Genomic DNA, 26,660 nt, shown 5'->3' with positions numbered 1-26,660 from the left:
GTTATAAAAATGACTTAGATCAATTCACCTTCAGTAAAAAAATTGACTTAAGCCAATTCAAGACGAATAAATGAATTATTTGATTTTACAGTATATCTTCAAATATATTCAAATCAGTATTTGCTTACCTTGGAGATGTGTGTGTGTGTGTGTGTGTGTGTGTGTGTATGTATGTATGTATGTATGTATGTATGTATGTATGTATGTATATGCATAAATATTAACATACTCATCTCAAATCTCTTTTCTTCCAATGAAGAGATGCCCTGTAGTTGCCATATATTGGGAGTTCCACCACCCATTCATTAGAATTGTGTTGTTTATACTGTTTGTTAGCAGTAATCATGTCTGAAAATAAGTTTTTTTTAATATGTACATCATTTTCTGCATTAAGAAACTGGTATGTTCCAAACTAATAAATAATTGTGCTGCTCTGGAAATATAAATGTGGCCCTTGTTGCTTAAATACCATTTGTTCAGCAACCATTTGATGGTGATGAATGAAGAGACTTAAATCCATGCCCAAAATTACAGCCACTGCAGCACCTCAGTGTTTAAATGATTGCAATCTGGGCTCTTGGCAACCCATTTGCATTTATGCCATATTGCCAAGCGCCCCACAATCATGTGATTACCATTTGAAATCTTTCCTACCAACTTCCCCAGACAATCAACTGAATCTGGCAGAATTTAATTTGAAGGTTCATTTATAAATAAAAACTACAGTATGCGATCAGAGTTAATCAATGAATAAGGTGGCAAAAATTCATTTGGGGTATCATGTTTTATAGCAGAAATAAAGCAAGAGAAAACGAAAGCCATCTCTAGAAAATGGGTTTCTAAGAGTACTGAAAGTGCCAGTACATTGAAAACTTCAAGTGCTGATATTGGCTTAAATTTAAGTAATTCACTTTCTGTCCAATCTGCCTTTATATATATATATAGTCTTCAAGGACTGTAGGGTAAATCTAATAGAGATTAGTGAGACTTTGTTGCATTTAGCACTTTTTTAAGATTGCATTTCAAGTATATTGCAGAATATATATGTTAATTAGTTCTTTTTTAAAGGACATTTTTCATATTATGTAATATGATTCTAATAGTGCTTGCAAATAAACTATTGTGAAATCAATGTCACTTTTAAATCAAAATTTATGTATGCATACGTATATATTGTTTTGTTTTGTTTTTTAGTTTAAAACATATGCACAGTGGATGATTTCTCATCATGAATCGTGCTTTTAGCAGAAAGAAAGGTAAGCAGTTTCAATTCAATGATATTGAAAAAGTGAAAAAGGAAGCATTGAAAAAAAAGACAAAGTTCAAAAGGACAAAACTTGAAATGACATTTGGCCGGAGAATTATGATAAAATGCCTTAATGAGTTTTTATTCAATTATTTGCTCTATGTGACAGGAGTAGTTTATAAAATTTAAAAAGTAGACTAAAATTATATAACAATCATTTATATTAATGAGGGTAAAGGGGAAAAGAAAAAAAGTAAGCATTTTCATGCACCTGACTTGTGAGGGGATTCTGGAGTTCTCATCACACGTAATAGAAGCTCTCCTAATCATCTCATTGACTGACCAAATTTGTAAGGATGAAAAAATCCATTAGATATTCTGGTTTGAATGCTCAGCCTTTTCTCAACAAGTCAGAATGCAAATAGGTGTTTCAAGGACACAGAGTTCTTATAAATAGATTATAGAAAAGCTACTAAAGCAATTACAGAAGGATTCCAGTGGCTGCTAGGTATCAAATACAAACCCAAAGCAGAAGGACAATAAGGTTTAAATTCTTGTAGCTCTCACTCGAGGATGAGGGAAATGATTATCATTTGTCCACTCTCTTAGCACCTGACAAGAAGCAGTTACTAAATAGTGATTTACCACCTTAAAAAGATGGTTTTAGAAACTGAGATTAAATCTATGAAAAGAGGTCTGAAAAACAATGAAGTTCTGGCAAGCATTTTCTACCACATGAGCTATTTTAAAAAATATATATACTGACTGATATATATGAGCTATTTACATGGCAACATTCTGTAAGACAATGCAGAGCTGATTTGGGAGTTCATTCATGTATAGCATTAATCTTGTCTTGATATTGGTCTAATGGATACATTCATTTTTCTTGTTTCTCTGTGATGACAGACATGTATGTATGTGTGTATACACACACACGCACACACAAACACACTCAGACTTGTATGTGGTCTGCTGGGGAAAAAAATCCTCCGTTTTCTTTTTTAAAAAACAGTACAGGGCGGGGCATAACCTTTTCCTAGGGGGTCACAGCAACACTTGTAATAACAACACAAATAATTCATACACCATTCGAAAGCCCATCAAAAACTGAGTTTATTGACACGATTTAATAGTCAGTATGACCACCATTAGCCCTTCGAACAGCATTCAAACGAGGTGGATAAGAACACAACAAATCTTCAAACAGTTCCGTTCGATTTTCCAGATTTTTCAACACAGTTTCCAAATTCATTCTCAAAGTTTCAACCGAATATCGATTTTGACCTTGCTCCTGAATCATCAGAGCTTCCACTTCATCCTTAATTATGGCCCCAATGTTCTCTGCCGGATTGAGATCTGGCGAATTGAGATCTGGCTCCAGCATCGCGAGCCTCTCGAAAGGCAATGCATTTTATTCTGTCAATGATCCTTTGTTCTTCCGAATCGAATTTTCCAGCCATTCTTAAAGCAAATTTAACATTTAATAGCTCATTCAATTCAGTTTTTTATGGGCTTTAAAATGAGGTGTCGCGGAAGTTGTAAACTGCTGTCGATCTTGCTGTGACCCCCTAGGAAAAGGTTATGCCCCGCCCTGTACTAAAAACCTGAAATAAGGAACTCTTTTCTCATACAACTGGCAATGTGTATTCAAAATATATCTGGCCAATGAATTCACCATATGCAGTACTTTGAATGAGCCTCCCACCTACAATATTATATGTCAGATTTAGCTAAAGTGCAGCCAGGACAAAGTCCTGATTTAAGCTTTTGATTTGAGGTTTGGAACTATAACACTCAATTAATAGTTTGCAGTAAGATGAATGTTGCTTTACTTTCTGCTTGTACACCGAATGATATTTTTTAATATCCAATTTGGTAGAAACTATCACTATTTCCTACTGTGGTTTCCTGCAGTGCAGTCCACACAGCATGGTCAATAAAGATAAAGGTAACCATGATGGTGCAAAGAAAACTTTATCTGCCCTTTAAGTTTATCATGGTTGCTATCTTGATTTTATTGATCAAAACCTAGTTCACTGAAATTTACTGAAACCAACCAAGATGAGGCAAACTAAGTAGAATCTTTTCACCAAGATGGAATAATGAATTACGGTAATCAGTAGTTGAAAATGCAGGCAAGTGCCTATCATCTTCTGCTAGCAGGGGAGAAGTAATAGGATTGTGCAAGTTACACCAAATTATGATTTAGTGCTCCTCTAAATTGATGGTTTCATGCTTAATGTGTCAGGAATGAGCAGGAATAATCCTTTTGCTTATGCACTTCTCTATTCCTCTGATGGGGCTGTGAAGAGTAGATTGAAAGTGTTTACTTCCATTTTAGAGTAAGTGTACTATTTTTTGCATTATGAAGATAGCTATAATCTTGCAAGAATTCAAAGAAGCAGCTCCTGATAGACAATCCAGGAGAAATTATGTCAATCAGATGGGCCTTTTTTTTTAAGGTTAGTTTTAGTGGCAACATTTTAAGAAGTGGTTTGCCAATGACTTTGTTCTATCTGCCAGTTGTTCATTTATTCAATTTGTATAGCCACCTAAAAATAAAAGGAGTCCTTGCAGATTTTACTCCACTAGTCATTGCCAACTATAGGGGTGGTGCTCGTCTCTGTTTCAAGACTGTTGAGCCAGCACTGTCCAAAGACATTTCCATGGTTATGTGGCCAGCATGACATCACAAAGCACTGTTATATTCCTACCAAAGTGGTTGCTGTTTGTCTACTGGCATTTGTATGCTTTGAAACTGCTGGTTGGCAGGAACTGAGGCAAGGATCTGTGGCACTCAGATCTCAAAATTGGGCTGCCAGTTTTCCATCCAACAAGCCCAGTATCTTAATCGCAAGAGCCGAGGTGGCACAGTGGTTAGGGTGCAGTACTGCAGGCCACTTCAGCTGACTGCTATCTATCTGCAGTTCAGCGGTTCAAATCTCACCGGCTCAAGCCTTCCATCCTTCTGAGGTGGGTGAAATGAGGACCCAGAGTGTGGGGGCAATATGCTGACTCTGTAAACCGCTTAGAGAGGGCTGAAAGCCCTATGAAGCAGTATATAAGTCTAACTGCTATTGCTATTGCTATTAATCACTGAGCCACCACACCAAAGCCAGGACTAAAACTCTGGTTTCCAATATTCCCTCTCCGGAAACTTATCTGTTAGATCAGGGGTGTCAAACTCAAACTCAATTTCATTGAGGACCACATCAGGGCTGTGGTTGATCTCAGAGGGGCAGGCATGTGTGACATTGGGTGGGTGTGGCCAACTGGTGGGGGGTGGCCAACTGGGTGGGGGTGGCCAGTTTGATGCCACTCCCCAACTGCTGGCATGTTTCCTCTTCACATTGGGTATATTGGGCGGAAGCTACGTTGGCCTGATCTTTCCTTTTCACACTGAGTAGACCAGGCTGAAGCCGCGCTGGCCCCATTGTTTCCTCTTCACATTGGATAGATCAGGATGGCTCCTTAGGTTGGATCCAAGTTTGACACCCCTGTGTTAAATGAAATTGGCTCTCCATTTTGTATAATATTAAGTTCACTTCCAGGTTTATTTGGATGATATTTGTTGTTGGTGGTGGTAGCAGTAGTAGTGTGGAGAATGATAAAGCATATTCTTCAATATCTAGAATGAAGATATATAACTGCATGCCTATTTTGAGTTCCTTTAGGTAGAGCACAAAGATTAAAAAGTCTTAACCAAGTCTTTTTCCCCTTAGGCCTACATAGATTTAATATAAAAAAAAATGGGAGAGGGCAACAAAAGCACATAAATTAAGTCATAAATTATTTATCAGCTAACCAAACCAAATATTTTAAAAGTTAACCCTAGTTAGAATGGTTTTTAGGCATTGTTTTGTATTACAAATCTAAATTGCATATTAAAAATTAAAAGAACAATTAACTTATTCCAAAATGAAAGCTGCACTGTGCCAGGTACAGTATTCATTTGGTGGTTGTTATAGTAATATTATCCTGGTATTTCATTTTATTGCAAAAGCAAGTGTAAAGAGGGAGGAGACCAATAAACCAAATCCAAACTTCTTTAGAAGATATTTATTTGCCTGGGAGTAAAAAGTAAAGGTACATAATAAAAAAACATAATTGCAGAAAGAGGTACAGATAGACATCAAATTGAGACATATTATATAATGGTATTTTATCATTCTCAACCCCAGGGCAGATTGAATTTAATTTTATGGGTATAGTGATTGATTTCTAATAACAGAAGATGGTAAAAACATTTCACTTCTATATCTCAAATAGAAAATACAATTTTGTTTTGAATTTAATGGTTAAATAGTGAAATGAATAAGCAGTTAACTGCTTCAACTAATGAGTAAGCTATGTATTGTAATCATAGCTTGAAAAGGGTATGCTTGCTTTTAAAAATAAAATAAAAACACAGTGCAAAAATTAAGAGCTAATGGCCAGGAGATTTAGATATTCTAAATTAGGTATCTCCAGCCTTTGAGGGTTGGAAGACATAACTCAAAGACCATAGGCACTCTAAAAAAATGACTCCCTTGGTGAACTTGTCCAGTGATAAAATACTCATTTAGTAGAGGATGGACTATAAAGCTAATAAATAACTTTGCTTCTTGTCCTTCCTAAGATGCTGTCCAGTACCCCAAGCCCACTATGTTTTGGTTGGAGGGCAGATAATTTGGCATATTTCCAAGCAAACAAGATACGTAGTTTGCTCCACTGCATTTTTTTTTTAAAGAATGTCCCTGAAGTCTAGGCGGCTTTCAGATATTTTCTTGGAAATACAGTTTGCTGTGTTTATTATTTTGAATTGAAAGAATCTTTAAAAAGTAAAATCACATGGAACAGAGAATCTAAAGTTGCCCTGTTGGGAACCCTGTCCAACACAACATTTCTTAGCATTGCTTTGTGGCTATATATTGTGTTAATATAATTTGCATGTGGTTTTCATAATGTTGTTTCTGAAGAAAAAATAACGAGGAAAACAATACCGAAGCTGTTAGCTTTCTTTATAGCTTCTGCCAAAATAAAACACTTACAAAAAACAGCTTGTCAGCCCTCTTTTGCATTGGGCCTTCAGGCCTGCCCCATTTAATGCTGTGGGAAAATGGGAGGGGGCTTTATATGGAGTATGGGAGATATATAGTCAAAATAACATTCATTTCTCAGAGAGTCAAGGACACCTTGCTCTGTAGCTGCAATGATGTGACTAGGAGATATTTCCAGTTGGGACAGTGCCTGATTGGACCATATGATGAACATGTGAGTGTTGGGTAGGTACTTGGACTTTCATTTGGTTGGGGAACATCTGGAAGCTTTCAGATTCTGGTTTTCCCAGATGTGCCAATATGACATCTCTAATAAAATGGAACTTTGAGGAAACTCAAGTCTCAGAGACTTTTTTTGTTAGGGAAGTTGCTTGGAACCCCAGTTCATAATTAGCAGCAATGTTTCCCCTTTATTTGATTGCTAAACAGATATTAAAATAGCAGGAAATGCAGTTGTAGCAACATATTTGAGGTGCTACGAAAAAAAAAGGAGAGTAACCATGGTGTTCACCTCCTTTGTAAATATCAGTATTGCTAGCATTTGTTTTATCTTTAAAAGGCTGGCTTTGCCATAACAATTGGAAACATATCAGCAAGCAGCGTGCATGGACTTATTAGAAGATGTGCAGAGCTTGGAATCCAGCAACCAACCCAACTCATGAGCCAGAGCCCCCTGACATTTTTTTTCTTGCCTTCTTAGCAACACTGTGGTAGGAGGGGCTGCTTTTATCTGGTTAGGCTGTTAATTTTGCACCACTATTTTTAAAGTTTATGGCATTCAAAGATGCACTTTGAAAGTTCAGAACTGCTAAATTAGCTAAAGGACATATGCATTCATGATGAAATGATCTTACATTGCTTAGTAATGCTTTTGGGCCTAGCAGGATGTTGGAGGCTATAAAACAACCCCCCCCCCAAAAAAAGAGGGTACCTTTTTAGTTAGGCAGAAATTGCACTCATATTGGATTTTACAATGTGGGAGTTATATGCAGTGACATTAAGTATAACTTGATGTACTGACCTGTTAGAGATTGGCATAGCCAGAAAAAATTGCAATCCCATGCAAGGTCAGAACTACGTGGGAAAAAAATTAGTTCATTTACAACTCTTATAATACTCTCCAACTTTCAATGATATAAATTTGAAAAGATCCATAGCACAATGATTGCGAATTATAGAAACTTGTGAAAATAGGGCACAATGACTACAATTTAATATAAGAAGCAAGGAATTATATAGGATGTCTTCAATAGAAAATATGGAATATAGCTGTGTTTGTATAAGCTGTTAATAAAATTTTCAGAAGTACAGACTATTTTTTTTTTATGTACTTGATGTATCACTTTAGGGAACAAATAGGCTCTGGAATTTTTTTTTTTTAAAGAACACCTCTTCCCAGGGGATGTCTAGAAATGAAGATAAAAAGCCTATTCAAGAGTAATTAACTTATCTATTTACTAAAGCCTATAGGCTATTGGAGATAGTTTACAGAGAGTAATAAGCGGGATTAAAACAGCAATCCAAAAGGAAAACAAGTTGAAATACAAAGGGAAGATAAACGTAAAAGTCACCAGGAAATAAAAATATTTTAAAACAAATTTGTTTACAACAATTTTCTGTGCTGATAGTCCTGCTTCTTCTTAGGGAAAACTGTTCAATGCCATCTGGTGGACTTTCTCTAGAGTGGCGAGTCTTCCTATGATGACAGTAGCGCTGGAATGTTCTCTGTCCTGAAATTTATCTAATTATCAATTGTGGAAAGCGAGTCCCTTTTTTATCCATGCCCTTTTCATCATTCAGTTATGAAAGGAGGTACCAGTGGCGCTGGATAGCAGTCTGTTTAAAGGAAAGTCCTAAATATTGTTTGATCTTGTTAGCGGAGACAAGCTGAAGGAGATAGTACACAATTGTACTGACCATTTTCATAAAAACTGAATTTATGGAAGAGTCCAAATACCATATGTGAGATATAATTAAGATTGTTGGCAACATTTTGATACTATTCTTTTCTCACTCCGTCCCACCTTTCCTTTACCTTGCTAGTTTTTATATCTGTGGAAAGATGAAGACTTGGAAAGAGGGTTGGCTTCCTGAGATAAGACAGCACTGGGATTCATCTATCATACTGTAGTATAGTTTCTTTGTGTCTCCCATATTGTTCTGGGTGAATCAGCTGTTATAATTTAGTGTGATATGCAAATCATTGTGACTCATTACACTAACTCTGGTCAAAAGGGCTTGGTATTAGGTGAGAACTCAGCCACTGTTTTGCTGCATGGGATATTTTTGGAACATTTAGGGACATTTGGAGTAGATCCAACATATCTGTGGAAAACCCATAAATCTTTTGAAACAGAGGTAATTCAAGAATTAGAATTTGGCTGAATGTGATGCACATTGTGGAAGATACTAAGGCAGTTTTCTCTCTTGAGACCTGTTTATTCTTATCTTCTTTTCTTGGTCTCTGACATATTTGTCTGACTCCCATTATCACCTTCAATGTCATAAAGAGACCTTCCAAGAAAGGATATTATTATTTCAGACAATGTGATGCTAAGTTATTTGAGAGATCAATGGGATGCAGCTCTTCCTTACCTAACCTACCTTACCTTACTTTACCTTGTTTTTGCCTTATATTTTATCTACTTTGTTTCTAAGGTGTCTAATCCTGAATATTGAAGGCTCTGCTTGATCCAGAGATTTTAAAATCTCAAAAGTTTGCTAGGTATTTTATATATCCTTCACATTCTGCATAGAAGATAATTTGCATGACTCATTCATGTATCGGCAGAGAGAAGGAATTAATTTGGGTCTCATCAGTAGGTATTTCTACGTATGAATTCATCCATTACCCCATATTTAATTTTGCCAGTGTAAGCTTTTGAGTCTGCGAGAGTTTGTTACACATACAGATTTCTTTAAAAATCCGACTCTAGCCCTAAACAACCAGATGAGCAAGGAATCCAATAAGCAGTTGCCAGTGCTTAAATTAACAACATTTTGTCATTTTAATAAGCTGCCACATAAATCCATTTACAAAAGCTAGCCTTCTGTAAAAGAGGCAGATATCTGCACATGGAAGATAAGGCTTTTAGAGCCTTGGCAAAAAGATGAGCATGGGTCTCTCTAAAGTGAATGCATTGCCGGAAATACCCACTGAAAGCACCTCCTGCAAATTGTTTTTAATTGGTGAAGTTGCCCATGCATACGTTGAATCCCCACTTTCATAAAATTTGTGAAGTTGTACTTCTTTGCCGATAGTGTCATTAAAATTCTTGTTATGAAAAATGCCATGGCTACCATCTGCCTCAGTACTTTAAAATTATTAGTAAACCAGAAAAAAATTGAATAATAAACCATTAAGGGAATTTGATGTTCTTGAAGAGAGGATTCACTATGCCTTAGGCTTAGAATAACCAGTAGGAAGTTGAATGTGGAGATTCTCAGTCATCTACACATATAGACTTTTAGCTATCCAATTTGGGATGAAAACCCTTCGAATGCATGGTGTTGGGAGTATGAATGGATTTTCAGAGAAAAAAAATTGCAGACTGCAAAAACCATTACCGCTATTCTGGTGACCCTGATGATAACAGATAAATCCCCAAATGCTTCAACAACCCTTTAAAAGGATGCAAATGACCAATTGTCTACATGGAATATAAATCTTTCCATTTCCCATCATCCAGTCAGAGCTGAAGATGCTTCTTGGATGAGAAGTAAAAGGTCTTCAAGTAAAAATCAAGAAAATCCAATTGCCTCCTGAAAAAGCCATGCTACATGGAAAGTGGCAAAAAATATTGCAAAACACTATTATGTGTGTACAACTGGTTTTAAATATAAGCCTGTGGCTAAGAGCCCGAAATGTAATCATGTGACTGTGGGAGTGATGGGACGGTTGTAGCTTTGATAATTGGTCGTAAGTAACTATTTTTAAAATCTTTTAAGCATTCGATTGTAAGTTAAGGACAACCTGTATACAAAATATGTGTATCATTGATAAATAAACTTAGCCAAAGTTTGCTAACTACAGTGGGTGAACTAAAACAAAGTTCCACGGGATACTGTATCTTTGTATATGTACAGTTTCACCAGCTGAAGGTAATATATAATAGTATTTTTGATACTTTATTATCTTAGCATTGTTGCACAAGGGTTGCATGGTAGCAGATACTTTTACAGAAACATATTTAAGGGTTTTTGATTGGTCGGTTGGTTGTTTTTTGTTTTTTGCAGATAAACTATAAGGTTTTGTTTTGCTCCTTTACAATATAAGATGGACCATATTTGTATTAGGGCTATGCAATATTATCAAATTATTGCACAATAGAACAGACCCATACATACATACATGCAAGAAAACCCATACATTTAGATAAGAATGTGAAATATACAATAGGGTTCAATAAAAATAGTGTATTTCATTATAATTGTCTCTTCATAATTTACATTTGTAAGCAACTCATTCATAACATTAACACAAGATCTTTAAACCACTGAGTGATTGAAACCATACAATTTATCTTTCCATTGTTTGAGGACAAATCTTTTAGAAGAGTGGCATGGAGAGTTTATTTTCCTTGTTCAGATGACAATTTCTATTTATAAGATAATAGTTCAAAAGAATGTGGGCATTCAAAAATGTTAAATCTCATTTCAAAGTTAATTTAATAAAAGTAATGATTCCCTTTCAGAATATAGCAATTCTTTGAGATGACAGAGACACATTTTAATGAAGCATTTATGCTCATTAACACAGTAATTTATGAATTTTTTGTGCAAAATAATGAAGGCCAGTGTCCAAAATACATTAGATTGTTGCTGTTGAATGAACCATGGTGTAAGATCTATTGAATTTTTTTACATAAATATGAAAGTCAGTTTTCTATTGTTCAGACAAAATGGAGATCTACAATTCTTTGTCCCATTCATCTTCAAAGATTTTTAGATCAAACTGATTTCTCAGTAAGTGTTATTTATAAGGGTTTTCTTGTCTGAAGATTTAAAAATCATTTCTAATAATTTAGGTGTTTCTAAAGCTAATAACATTGTTTATCTAAATTCAGATGTAACTATATGTTATAGTTGTTAATACAGTACTACCTATACGCAGCGACAGACAAAATGATATTTATCTTTTACTATAAGAAAAAATAAAACACATTTAGATGTGGCTTTAGCACAAGAAAATAAAATCAAAATGCATTTTTCCAGATATATCACAATTTGGGAACCATTGCAACAGTATTATTGACATTGAGTCTTTATTGATTAGCCTCGCAACAGTATTAGAAAATAACACTGGACCATGATTTTTTTTCCAAAAGATTTTCTTCCTGAGTGTATTACGTAGAAATCATGAGAAATATTAAATTAACTTTTAATGACTATAATATATTCAATCATGTAAGGATTCTGGCATGGTGCATGGCTACAACAGTGCTAAAAATGTTTTGCTGCTTATTTTTGTTTGTATTTTTGTTGCAATGTCCAAAAACAGCCAGCATTGATGGATTACAATTGCGCTGATATCATTTTTGCATTGTGGCAATGTCCTAAATCAGGGGTCCTCAAACTTTTTAAATGGGGGGGGGGGCAATTCACAGTCCCTCAGACTGGGATGAACCAGCTGAGTGGGTGTGGCTTGGTGGTCATGTGGGTGTGGGCAATTTAGCAGTCCATTTTGCCAGTTTAGCAGTCCATTAAACAACATACATAGATTAAACTTTAATTTGTTTTGCTCCTGGGGATGTTTTATTTGCTTTTGTTTGCATGTTGCTCTTTTGATTGACTTCTCCTTTTACTAGATTGTTTTTTTAAAGTTATTTAGGAGTCTAATGGCCCATTTGAGGAAACTCCGTTTCGCAGCAATTCTTCTCAGCCCCAAGGAACTTAAAATCAACGAGTAGAACAAAGCCAGGGAAGGCATTGTCTCTCCTTGTTTTGGGTGGGTGGGAGGCAAGGGACTCAGCCCAACAGCTGGGCCTCCTTAGAGGCAAAAGAGTAGGTTTATGTCTACTCCAGAACCTAGAAACAGGCATCCCTCAGCAGCAACCTCCCACATACTTGGGACTCTTCCCCGGCCAAGTCACCCAACCAGCATGGGCTCCTTTTGCTCTCCCTCCACTGCTGTACAGTGCCAGAACAAACAGGAAAGAAAAGGGATGCTTCTCCTCTGGGCTTGATTCCTCTGCCCCCTCCCTTGCCAAAACCACACGTTTCATTGTGGCTAAAGCAGCAACTATGAGACCCAGGCAAGTCCCTACTGGAACAAGGGCCTCCTCTGCCTTCCTGGGCTGAGCTAGACTACCAGGTATAGTAGCCTGCCTGCCCCTTTAATTGGTGAGGGAAGGGGAAATGAGGAATTACTAGACTGGCCTGCCATCCCAGAAAGCGCTGCCTCTCTCTCCTCCACCCCATCCAGCCCTCAATTTGGATATTGAAATTAAGGCTTGCTTCCCCTCTGCCCTGCTCTTGATCAGGGAGCCCACAGCTACGATCTGAAACCTATGAAGTGGGATAGGGGAGCACAGGAGATGCCATTAAGAAAACTGAAAATGTACAATGCTGCCCTCTGGCAGGTGAGGCACTTCTTCCTAAGGCCCCCCTCAGTCGGGAAAAGCCAGCCATGTGAGGAGTGAGTGGGAGCGGCCGGGCAGGGGTTAGGGCTGAATCCCACCACTGCAAGGGCTGAAAACATTGTGTTGGTGGGCTAGATCTGGCCCGCGGGCCATAGTTTGAGGATTCTTGTCCTATCTGAAAGATCACCATGTATTTCATTGATCAATAATGGATTTCATTTGTCTAAATCAAAGTAAGCTATCAAAACTAGACCAAATTTCTACATTCAAATTGGTTTAAATCTATTTGAAGTATTGTATGTATGCAAAATTATATATATAAAAAACCCAGAATAATTACAAATAAATAAAACTGATTGGATCATACTCATAAATGCTTTATTTTCATGTCATGATTGCCTTGGCTCTGCTAATTTCTGGACAATATGTTTTATGTTATTTATTTATATATTCAATTTACATGGCCACACATCTCAAACATATGCTTTGGGTGGTTAACAAGGAATAAAGGAATAAATAAACCAGGATGCCCATAATTTAAACTTGGCTCTGTAAGATGCAGTCATCCATCATTTACACTGATCGCTAACCTACCTGACATTACAGTTTTTCTAGAGAGATTTTATAAATTGCAGCTATGCCACACTAGAAGATTTAGTGTAAGAGTAGGAATGTGTTCTATTAGGAATCAAGAGAAGATCAAATGTATAAAGTAAAGCTGTAAATCTTTCTGTATTCTGTATTAAGGACAGGCAATGAGATATCATGCTCTTTTTTTAATTTAATGTTAATTGTTCACACAACATCAATTCAGATTTAAATAATTTATTCATGAAAATGCTTGAATGACATAAGGCAGCTATAATAAACTTAATTTTCTGTCTTTGAAATATTTATCTTAAAACTGAGATTTATTTTCACTGGATTGTGAAGATAAATCTCAGTTTTAAGATAAATATTTCAAAGATAGAAAATGGACACTGGATTGTGTCTGTATAGCTTAAAGTGGCATTCAAATGCCTCTTTAGCCGCTATTGAAATTGCCTTTCCTGTTTGTGAGCTGAATTCTTTGTCAGTTTAAAATATCAGGGAGAGCTAGAATGGCTCAGTTTAAAATGTCTAGGTGATATAATGATAATTTTTAGAGATGATTTCTATTTTGTATTTCTATTTTCATTTTCAAAAGCTGCATCATGCAATAAACAAATTGCATGACTGGTTAGAATTATTTGTTACCCAAGGACACATATTGTATTTTAATGGTTGGACACAACTGAGTATAATGTGTTGTTTAGAAATTGTTGTCTTTCTTGGTCATAAGAAGCCAGTAAGCATTTGGCAGAATTCTGATTGGACAAGGACAAGAGTAAATCCATGATATGGAGTAGAAATAAATCCCATCTACCTCCTTTCCTTCTCATAGTAACAAAGTCTTTTTTCTCTAACCTGTCAGTTAGGATCCAAAGAGTATCAGTTGGATACAATAGCAATAGCACTTAGACTTATATACTGCTTTACAGTGCTTTACAGCCCTCTCTAAGCAGTTTACAGAGTCAGCATATTGCCCCCAACAATCTGGGTCCTCAACTTGGAAGGATGGAAGGCTGAGTCAGTCTTGAGCATGGTGAGATTTGAACTGCCAAATTGCAGGCAGCCAGCAGTCAGCAGAAGTAGCCTGCAATACTGCATCTAACCACTGCGCCACCAAGGAAATGAAAGGTTGGTTTATATAAAGTCTTCAGAGCTTAGCCATGACCTTTGCTTAACAACCACTACTAACCTCCTTTTATAAAGTATCAGACAATTGAATACTCATTTCAGGAATTAGATATTGTGATGCATAGACGGAGATTGAAGACTGAATAGTCTTTGGAAATCTCTGGGAACTTTATGTGAGGGTAGGTGCATATAGCTATATAATACGTAATAGGTATCTTTTGTGCTTGGTATATATAGATGCAAAAACCTATTGAATGTGTTTTCCTTCTGTGCATGTCTAGTACCTAAGTCTTAATTATGTGTATTTTTTTCCTTTTGCAGATAAGACGTGGATGCACACTCCTGAAGCTTTATCAAAACACTATATTCCTTACAATGCAAAGGTGAGGTGTGTGTCTGCTAACTTGTTTCTACTAACTTGATAGCTAGCAATTGTCTAAATCAGATCGTAATTACTAAAGACTTCATTCTTTCAGGGGTAATTTGTTGGGTTCATATGGTAGAAGAAGACAAAGTGCAAGTGGTATCTTTTCTCTCTCTTTTAAACAATAAAAGAATATGGGAATGGTTAAGGTAGCTCTTATCAGAGTTTGAACTGATACTGAAGAGGACCTTTGAAATTAGGTTGAAGGTCACATTTATTTCTAGGACCAGGAACTGTCCATTCATAACATTTAGACATTTATCATTTTCTTTTGTAAGATATGGGACCCTATGTGCTCTCTGAATTTGGTTTTCTTGCAGACATTTCTTTACCCAACTAGGTAACATCATCAGTGCTAGAAGAGAGTAGGATTTGCTTTGTTTATATACAAGTGGCTTGCCCTATCTGTTTTGGTGGGAATCGTCTGGGTAGTTTCTTGAGTGGGATGTTGTTTACTGTTGGATTGTTTGTCTGATTTGGTAGTCCTTTAATTGAGGTATTGTTTACTGCTTGATTATTAATCTAATATTAACCTTGGTATTAATCTCTACTTATCTAGGTTGTTGATTGCTGGAGAGGTGTAATGGTGTCTTTGTTTCCTTATTAGCTTTTTGACTGTCCCTTTTGAATGGTATATAGATGTTATTTATCCCTATGTGCAAGGGTGAAATTCAGCAGGTTCTGACAGATTCTGGAGAACCAATAGCGGAAATTTTGAGTAATTTGGAGAACTGGCAAATACCACATCTGGCTGACTCCAGAGTGGGGTGGGAATGGGGATTTTGCAATATCCTTAACGCAGGAGTAGGGAGGGAATGGGAATCTTTCAGTATCCGTCCCCTGGATTGGGATGGGAATGGAGATTTTGCAGTATCCTTCCCCTGCCATACCCACCAAGCCACACCCACAAAACCGATAGTTAAAAAAAAATTGAATTTCACCACTGCCTATGGGGCCATTTGATGGCAGATTTGTCCAAGTGCCATCTGAATGCTTTGGTCTGAGTGGCTTAGTCTAGGTTGCTCACAGTTTCTCAGTTGAAACTATGGTTAAATCTGTCCATGTGTCATGAAATTAAGGAGTTTTCTTCATCTCTTCTGATTGCTACCATGATTGCTCTTCATGGATGCGCTCTGCTAATTTCCTGCCAGTCTGTCCTACATAGTGGTTGTCACAGTCTTAATCCTGTCAATTGTAGATGACTGTTGTTTTTTGTTCTAGGCTACTGGGGCTTTTGGTTTACTTAAGTTTTTCAGATCTTTGTTGGTATGTGTGTTGAAGTAATGACACCTCTGTTGGTGTCTGTTGGTGGTTTCTGAGATGTTTTTGATGTATGGCATTATGGCCCAAGGTTGGTACAGTGGTTAGAGTGCAGTACTGCAGACTTCTGCTGATCACCAGCCGCCAGCAATTTTGCTCATTGAATCTCACCAGACTCATGGTTAGAGAGGGCTGCAAAGCACTATGAAGTGGTATATAAGTCTAAGTCAGGGGTGGGTTTCAACCAGTTCGCGGCGGTCCCTGCGAACCGGTTGGTCGGCGAACCTGGAAGTAAGTAACTTCCGGGAACGGCGAAGGGCGCACCCGCCTGCCCGCGCTCCTTACCCGGTTTTGACGAGTTCTGTGCTTCCACGCATGCGCAGAACCTGCATGCGCAGGATGCATACAGCGCCTGCGCAATCCTCCAGGAACAGCTGGAGCATCGCACAGACGCTAGTACGCATGCGTGCACCGCGCGCGTGCACAAGGACGCCGCCGGCCCCAACCGAACCAGTTGGAACGGGGCGAGAAACCCACCCCTGGTCTAAGTGCTATTGCTATTGCCATTATCCTTTTGACAGCTTGTATTGGTTGTGCAGTAGTGTGTTAATGGCCAGGCGCTTTTAATAAAGAGGTGTGGTATCCATTTTGTTGGAAGATATATTATTTTTCTGATGTTCAAGGTTGCTGCAGTATGTTTACACTCATCTAAATAATGTTCTTGCAGAGCTTCTCTTGTGGGAGTTTGGGTTGTTATTTTGATAGTGAGCACTTGGTTGGTGTGGGTGCTTTTATAAGAGACTTATGTTTCTAATTTGCCATCATTGCCTCTGCTGATATGGGTACCAAGGGAGAGTACTGTTGTTGTTTCTTCTTCCCTTGTGGATTTTATTCCCTTGAATATGCTGTTGATTGATTCATGAGTTTTCTCTTTTGTAAGAATTACTAGTCCTCCTTTGACCCTATTGCTTCCTATTGCCTATCCAGATGGCAGAATAAGCAATAGTTTGCTCTCTCTCTCAGTGTATAAATAATTACCCTGCTCAAAATCATTGGACAGGAGAGATTTTAATTACCAACCTTTCCACTGTAGTTCTTTCCATACAATCAATAGTATAGTTGTCTTACTATTAATAGGAAAAAGTTCTATTGATCAGGATTATGGGAGTGAAGGCAGAACTTCAACTTTCTTTTTTGTTGCTGTTTGCAGCAGAGAAATAAACTTCATAATCAAAATATTGAGGAACAAGGAAGCTTCAATTGCCCATCGAAGAGTCCATTAGTATACAGAACAAAAACTTTCAAGACTATTTGGTAGCTGGGAGAAAATGCAGTCTCCTCCTTTTTGCATGAGAGAAATTAACTTTCTCCATTGCAGCAGGGAGAGTGTCTTTAAAAGCCAGCTTTGAAAGATTCATTTCCAGTCTCTTCCTCCTTATATGCTGTGTTCGGATAGGAAAATGTCATGCATATATAATCTTTATGGACCTTTGGTTGATTATGTTGGAAATGGTACTGCAATAAATAAAGATGTGCATGACAGTAAATAAAATATGTTGGAATACTACCTGTTTGAAAATTAAGGGAAAAAAAGCATTGACTGTATTTTCTGTTGTGCACATATCATGAATATTAATTAATATCAATAGAAACAATCTGCACATACTGTAGATCTGGAAACTGATAGCTAACCACAGATATAGGATCAACTAATGAGCTTGAAATCTCAAGAGTTCACAGAACTCTTCCTACATTCCATTATTTCAATAAAATAATATTTATACAGTATTAAAATTATTAACATTGTATTGTTTAGATAACCTGGCATTTTGGAAATAAAGAAAAGAGAAAGAAATATTGTATCAATATTAATTAAAATTTAGGATATTGATACAAATACTTGACTTTTTTATAGTAAGTGATTTGAGTGTGGCTGTTGACCAAGTGAGTGACCATCAACTTGAATGTATGAGTGCATGCAATGTCTTGTTAAATTTTCTTGTTCCTTGGTCATTTTTTCTGAGATTTTACCTAGTAAGAAAAGTTATGGTTTCGTTTCAAATTTTAATTCCAAAGTATACTTTGTTATACTACGTTTATCTTTCCACATGTGATAAAACATTCCTTCTCTTTCATAGCACCTCCAACATTTGTTATTATCTTAAATATTTATAGTGTTGCATAAATCTGTAGAACATTTTGCACCAATTTTCCTTTAGGTTATAACCTATTGCATGTTTTACAGCAGGGGTGTCAAACTCGAAGTGCTTAGATCTGGCCTGTGGGGCTGGCCTGGAAACAGCAAAGGACTGGCCTGCAGTGCCTCTGGCACTGAAAATGAAGTGTGCAGCCCCCCTCCCCCCACGGGCAAGCTTCGTTTTCACTGGCAGAGGGCTATCAAAACAAACTAGAAACAAAACAAAAGGAGAAATGTTTCCCCTTTTGCATTTAAGCATGCAAGAAGGGACAGGAAAGGAGAAAGGAAAAGAGGAAAGACAAAGAAAAGATGGGAAGAGAGCAACAAAGGAAAAATAAGGAAAGAGGGGAAGGAAGAGGAAAGGAGAATGAGAGGGGAGGAAAAAGAAAAGGAAGAAAGGAAAGGAGATTATAATGACAGTGAGGAAGTCTTGCCTTAGCACTTGCCACCAAAGGTGCCCCCAACACAAGTCCAGGTCACGCCCACCCACAGCCACACCCTCCATTGCCACACCTACCCCGGCCATGCCACCTCTAGCCCTTCAACATCAAACATAACCCTGATGCAGCTCTCAATGGAATTGAGTTTGACACCCTGTTTTACAGATTTAATTCACAATTCTTCCCATTGTTGTGCTGTAACACAACAATGCTTTTTAAAGCATTTTTTATCCATTTTATTATATGGTTTTTCCTTAATTCTGTCTATGCATCAGGACTAAGTAAAAATTTACATCTGTATCCTCACAGGTGATGTATGAGTAAGAAAAAATATTTTTTTCTTAAAATCCTTTTTCCTTCTTGAGGATATGAGGGGAAAATACGACAATATTTCACCTTTATCTCGCATTTTTAAAGTTCACATTTTGTGAGAGTCACTGAAATCAATCAGAAATAGTATTACAGAAAAACGAGCAACTATGTTCCTATGGGGTGCAATACTTCTCCAGATCCAAGAGAATTTAAACTCAAATTTTAAGTTCATAAACCAGAGAATTTGATTTAATGTATAACATGTCTTTTCAAAACTACTAGTTCTCAAATTCACTATGTCTATTCAGCAGAGAAGAATAAATGATAGAATAAAGCACTATAATTAATTTAGGATCATAGGACCTTAGGTAACTTCAGAAATATAGAAACACATTGTCCAAATTAAATACAAAGCTCACATTTATGGTTTATAAAAGTGCATGTTTCATATGTAATCATGATCGGTTTCTGAGAAGTACACATTATAAATTTATATTGATCCCCAAAATAGTTGGCTAGTTTCTGATTTAATCAACCTATTATGCTAACAATCTTCTTGGTTTTTTGAAATGAATACAAGTCTGTGTTTTATAGAAAATTGGTTACAGGCAAGCAACATCTGGTACTTAGAAAGCACTTAGAAATAAAGCTGCAATTATTTTGGCAGACATAAGCGCAGTATACTATGATGAAAGGAAGATTGGATGGTAAGAACAATGTTAATGTACAATGAACATTCACTAGATGTTTTGCTGCCAAAGTAAAATGTAGTCATGAAGCTTATTTAATTTTGAAGCTTCATACAACTTATGCATTGTGCAACTGTATCATTTCAAACATAAGAAATAGAAATAAGTATTTAGACACATTGCTACATAAAATACTTATTATTACTGGTGTGCCAGAAACAGGGTCCTAGTCTGGAACTCCAGAAATAGCTCGTTTTAGTCAGGTCATTTTGAAGATGGGCTATGATTATAAACTTTTAGGTCAGGTAATGAAGAAGAATAAAGAGCTTGGTTTTACACGGGATATGAGTGCAGAACAGAGATGGGTTGCTCCCAGTTCGGTCGAACTGATAGTGGTGTTTTGGCCTGGGTCACAGAAGCGGCAATGACCCAGGCTGGCCATGCCCCTGAACCAGTTCCCTGGTCACTGCTGCCATTGCCGATATGTGGTTTAGTAATGTGCGTGCATGTGCGCAGTTCACTGTAAATTGTTCTACACGTGCATGAAGAACAATTTACATTGAATTGTGCGCGCGCACACACACACACACACACACACACACACACACACACAACACACACAAAACACACAAAGTGAACCGGTAGTAAAACCAGGAGCAACCCATGTCTGGTGCAGAATAGTTAAAACTTGTTTTCTTATTTTTCACCAAGTTATAGGATAAACATTAAGTTCATATAGATCTCTATATGAATAAGATGTGGAAACATTTCTAGAAGCAGTATACAGGGGACAGAATTTGGATAAATTTGCAGTGATAGTAATTCCTATGGGAAATAAGACCCATATGTTTTAGACAGACAGATGGTGGAGTTTTTATTCCAAAGGAAACAATTATTTTCACAAAGAATTGTTTCCTTTGCATAAAGACTCCTCAATATTGTGCTCCTTCTAAAATATGTACAAGGAAAGAGAATGAGATGGAAATATAAATGATGGTGGTACCGTTTTTTATAAAGTAAAATTTTTAATAGGTTAGTTAGATTAGATAATAAATACAGTATAGACTCATGAGTGACAAACAGGTGAAAAGGTATGGAGGTAGGTATTAGCCACAAAGATTTCTCCTTATTCTAAGGTGCCATGTTTGGCCATTCAACAATCACACAGTCATTCTGATTCTGTGTTGGTCCAGTGTGTTCCTTTCTCACGATGACATTTAGTATAAATTGCTCATGACATATTTCTTCCTTTTGGTGAATTGGTTGTAGCTCCATTCTTTACAACATGGTAGAGCATTTCATAAACATACAAAGACTAGCTCTCACTGAGGCCCAGAATCAGAACATATAGTCAAGACCAGCAATTTTTCCATGGAAATATGGACATCGGTTCCAAATCCCCTCTCTTCAGGGTCAAAGCTAAGGTTGAGTATTTTGGGAATAATCTATTTGAGTATCTACCTTCAAATTTACAGTGGGATAGAGATATTAATACATGATTCAAATGCTTCAGGAGAGGCAGTTTTTAGTAGGGTTTGGTTAAGGCATCACACTAAAGCTGGGAAATGTGATTTCTAGTCCCACTTTAGGCATGAAGCCAGTGTGGGTCTCTTAAGGTCACTTCCTCTGAGCCCTAGGAAGTGGACAATGGCAAACCATTTCTGAAACACCCCCCCCCCCAAAAAAAAAAAAAACCTTGCAAAGAAAACTGCAGGGACTAATCCAGGCAATCGCTGGGAGTCAAAAATTGACTTGAAGGTACACACACAAACACAAATATTTCAGAGTCTTTGAAGCAAATGTAAAGCAATATTTAGATTGAGTACACTGCTTGGAGGAGCAGTGTATAGCTTTAATTAGTTTAAGGGCTATAGTTCCATTATATGACATTTTAGGGTCCATATTCCAAAGTAGGCAGAAACAAGACTCAAAGAGAACTGGTAAATAAACACTGCAGAAGAAACGAAATGGAAAACAACTGGAAAATCCATGGGTGGTTGCCGAAAAGAAAAAATGGGGGGGGGATGAGAACCACTAAGGCCTACCACATAACATACAGCCCAGAAGTCAAATCTTTTGCAATCTTAATTTAGAGAATGTGGATGACATGAAGAAGACACTGAATCTTTTTATTGTATTATTTCTTTTAATTAAAGTATACATATAATAGAAGGATCAATGTAAGAAAGAAATCTTGCAATTATCTTTCCATCACCACCACCACCCTTTTCCTGTCAAATTAATGACAGTGGGGTGGATGTGTTGGGATTTGCACTGGGAAAAGTTCACAGCGGGACTACTTCTCTGGTCTTTAAAGTGTGCTTCTAGAATGGAATTTCAAAAAATGCCAGTTCCCACATCCGGCCTGTTTAGTCTCTAGCCAAAGACATTATCAGGACATTGAGCAACTGGAATAAGCTGTTTTAATAATCTTATGAAAAGAGATGTGCACATGATTTTGTTTCTTTAATCCTTATCTGCAAAATCAGTGATATTTAATAGTGGTTGGGAAAAAAGTGAGCTTTTATTGTATATTTGTGTTGGTATATTTGATGTGTGTGTGTGTGTGTGTGTGTGTGTGTGTGACAATTCATATCTCTATAGCAGGGATGTCAAACGCTTGTCATCACAGCAGTATCATATGACATATCGGGACTCTTTTCCCCTTTGCTAAACTGCTAATCTGGCCCGTAGGCCACGAGTTTGACAGCCCTGCCCTATAGTATTCAAGGAAATCCACAGACGTTCCATACTTTCTCATAAATTAATGCTAATGATAATGTGTTTATACCTAAAGGGCTTTTATTTTTCAGAAGTAGCAATTGTAAATAAAAAAAATCAACATGAATCACGTTTCTAAAGACATTTTCACTTTCCACATGTGTTAGTTCAAACACTACTGAAAGTTTAAACCTACCTTGTGAATTCTGAATTTATATTTCATAATTGGTGGTATTTTTGAATATTCAAAGGCTGTCTTAGTAGGCTGTTTAGTATCTTTTGGTTTATTAGACAGGATTAAAAGTGGATTTTGTTATAGGATATATTTTATGATACTTTATAATAGCCCAGCATTTTATTCATTCATATCAATTAAAAAAAATAAAATATGTTTTTTATAAAACTCATTCCCTGTATTTAGGAGTTATTGTTTATTCCTCCACAATATAGTAACTAAGAGCGATGTTCAGATGGCTTAAATTGGCTGAAATTCATTAAAATAAAATGTGCTATGGTGAATTAGATAGGTAACTGCAGTACAGGAAAATATTTTTTTTTAACTTTGTTACATTGGCTGTAACTTTAAGCCACAAGCTGGTCAATTAAATACCATTAAATATCTGCTTCTCTCTCCTATTAAAACCAATAGCGTGTTTGGCTGTTATTTTGCTTCCAAAAACTAATATATCATTGTTTTTAATGACATGGTAGCTTTCTACGTACAGCAGGGCTACTTGAACCTGGCAATATCGCAACCTGCCTAAAATGATAAATGGATTTTTATGCCCCCTGATGGAAAGAGAGAGATACAGAATGATGTAATGATAATGGAAAAGCTGTTCACAATAAATGGTCAATGTATGGCTACATCCTATTTTGTTTGCACAAACCTGTTGTGGGCAGATGCAAGGAAAGTGAGAAAGAATTTTACCTGCATAAACCTGATGAGATTTTTACCTGTAAATTTGTTGCAACTACTTGGGGTGTCATCACCCAGTTAGAGAATCCCTGATGCATAGCTAGGGCTGCCCAGAGGTAGCCTAACTCACTTTGAAGATCAAATCCAACACTCTGATATTAGACCATATGGCCCCAAATATGTCTAATTATTTGACTCATTCCTGGAGCTTGGCTCAAATAGAATAATGCATGTTTGGGAGGATTCTCTATGCGAGCTGCTAAAATCTCATCTCTTAGACGTGAGTTCCTCTATTCATTTAACAGAGAAAGTGCTTCAGGATCAGCTGAAGCACTGTAATTATAATCCTATTTTTAATGCACCAGTTTAGACAGGTGGGTGCTCAAGCTTTAATGAAGTGATGTGCAGAGACTCAGTTCAACAAATTCCCCCTGCCATATGACTGAAGAGGGCCTACTCCAAGCTATTTTCAGAGTGGTGAGATATGCTAGCCATTTGTTTCCATTTTAATACTTTTCTGGCCTTCCCTTCTGGGACTAGCAACCTTGGAGGTTCCCAAATCAGGGCACCTGTGTAGTCCAGTGCTGTCTGTCATGGGTATCTCTTATTCTTTTGAACACAGCAGCCACCTTGCTCAGGCAACTCCCATGGCATTCTCAAAATGACGAGTAAACTTTGCACTCACAAATTAAAGGGAGCATACCTCTTCTATGCATCCTCAATATTGCTGGATGGCCTTCTTTGTTCTTCAGCTGATACCTGAAAGGCCTGTGTCCATGATTTTCTCTTTTGCCCCAAAGGTTTTGATTTGGACAGCATGTATAAAGAGAATGGTCAGTTACTATTCCAAGTGTTTACTCCCTTGCCCATCAGAGGGACTTTATGCAAATCAGCAATAAGTATGACAAAACATATTTGCTTTGTCCTTTGGCTTTGCCCATTTTGGCACAAATATTAAAATGCTAGTCATAGCCTGACAATTGTTGAACTGGAACCCCATGATTAAGCCTCCATTTTAGGTATCAGTAAATAGACATCTCTCTCCTTTTTTTGTTCCTTTGTCTCTATTTTGGTAGTAGTTACTGACACAGAAAGGATTCAAGAAAAATCATTGCAAAACCACTGCAGTCATGTGAATTCAGTTCTTATGGTCATTATTCTGTTTCAACAAGGACCCCATTTAGTTGTTTTATGTCCAGATTTTCTGAAACACTCAATTGCCACTTGCATCCTTTGGATTAATAACTTTATAAAGTAATCCATATAGTTGCGACATAGTAATTAGCTTAGAAAGGCAGGTTCCATCTCGTGGTCCCCACATCAAAGTTCTGGGAATGGGAGGAGAGAATGCTAAAGTTCAGAAGAAAGTAGAAACTTGTTTTCTCTTTATATCCAAAGTGTGTTTCATCCATATTCTGCAGTAGTCTGGCACAAAATAGTGGATGTTTGCTGTTCTATGGCACATTCTGTGCTATAAAACCAAGCTGTAAAATCATTACTCCTTAAAAGTTCAGGAAAGAGCTAATTGGAAATCTTAATTCAAAATCAATTGTACTACCATCCATGTGTTTCAAGCATGGTAATGTTCCCAGATGAAACAAAGTTTAAAAAGCAGCTGTTCAAAGGATGGAATTGAGTGTGGAATTGAAGAATGCAAAAATAGCAGATTCTAAAGCACCTGAGGGCAGGACAAGAAGCAATGGATAGAAACTAATCAAGGAGAGAAGCAACCTAGAATTAAGGAGAAATTTCTTGACAGTTAGAACAATTGATCAGTGGAATGACTTGCCTCCAGAAGTTGTGACTTTTCCAACACTGAAAGTTTTTAAGAAGAGATTGTACAACCATTTGTCTGAAATGATATAGGGTTTCCTGCCTAAGCAGGGGGTTGGACTAAAAGACCTGCAAGATCTCTTCCAACTCTGTTATTCTGTTCTGTTATTCTGTTAAAATTAACACCATTGTTTCTCCTAGCTCTATTATGTTCATAATATAATGATTTTTCAGTAATTGTTCTCGGTGTGTTAGACAATCTATTTCTGATTTTGATGTTCATGTCCTTTTCTCAGCTGGGTTGAGAGAGATGAGCTGAAAATGTATTTTGATCATTACCTAAATGATTGTTCATTGTTCAGAACCGTTTTACATTTCTCAACAACTCCCATGAGGGATAATTCTGAAATAAATCCAAGTAATCTTTAATATGTAAATGATGTTTTTAAATTAACTTATGTTTGTTAACTATTGTAACTTAATGTTCTATAACTTGTACTTTTATGGTAGGCCTTGTTTAGCAACTACCTTGTTTAGCAACCATGACCAAAAACTTTGGGAGAAATCCTCGCATTTACAACTTTTACAGGCTAAAACAAAACATAGCTGAAGTAAGATTGTAAGCACAATCTCAGTTTCACTTAGGAGCTGCTGATGTTCTCTAAGCAAGGAGTACCTTCACCTAATACCAGTGATGCATATTGTTGGAGCTTGTTTATACTTGACAGATAAAAAAGTATATCTGCAGTATTTCTATAGATGCCTATCATGAGCAAGCTCAGTTCTTACTATCAGATTTTATATACACACTGCATTTGTTCTCAGCAAAAAACATTAATGAATTCCTATTTACCCTGTCAAAAAAGTATTCTACAACAAAAAACACTTTTCTTTTTATAGTTTATATTTTTAAACCTCACACATATTCAGAGGAAGACAAAAGAGACACAGTGCTTCATAAATATATACAGCTATTGTTTCCTGACTTCAGTGCTGGTTTGTCATCTTTTGAGCCTGGCTTCTCATTTTAGCCAAACTAATAACCATCAATTTCCTAAGAAGTTATATCATGGCTCTGGTGATCCTGCGACATATAACACCTTAAATTATTGCTAGGCATGAATCATCCCTGAAGCTGAAATCATATTTAATCAGGGTATTTTCTCTTCACGTGTTTAGATTCAATGATTCCCTTTGCTCAGTGGAAGCATATCAGTTGATAAAGCAGATTTATGTATGTGACTCATCATGAAATATGTCTCACGTAGCTTCTATGATATTATTAGAGTGCTTTTGAAGATTCAGTATAAAATATTGATGCAAGCCCAGTGCCTTTT

General features: G+C 36.8%; 1 protein-coding gene across 2 annotated transcripts in view; it reads left to right on the top strand.

Annotated features, from left to right (window-relative positions):
- Positions 1–1,193: 1,193 nt before the first annotated feature.
- GULP1 (GULP PTB domain containing engulfment adaptor 1) overlaps positions 1,194–26,660 on the top strand; it is a 72,242-nt gene continuing 46,775 nt past the window's right edge. For both annotated transcript variants that reach the window (XM_032236655.1, XM_032236650.1), the window contains exons 1-2: positions 1,194–1,256; positions 14,910–14,971. In XM_032236655.1, the coding sequence (XP_032092546.1) occupies positions 1,229–1,256; positions 14,910–14,971 (90 nt within the window). In that variant the 5' untranslated portion in view covers positions 1,194–1,228. The remainder of the gene's footprint in view (positions 1,257–14,909; positions 14,972–26,660) is intronic.

The sequence above is a fragment of the Thamnophis elegans genome, chromosome 1 (genome assembly GCF_009769535.1).
Source record: "Thamnophis elegans isolate rThaEle1 chromosome 1, rThaEle1.pri, whole genome shotgun sequence".
NCBI lineage: Eukaryota > Metazoa > Chordata > Lepidosauria > Squamata > Colubridae > Thamnophis > Thamnophis elegans.
Note: the sequence above shows the minus strand (reverse complement) of the source record. Positions and strands in the feature narration are given on the sequence as shown.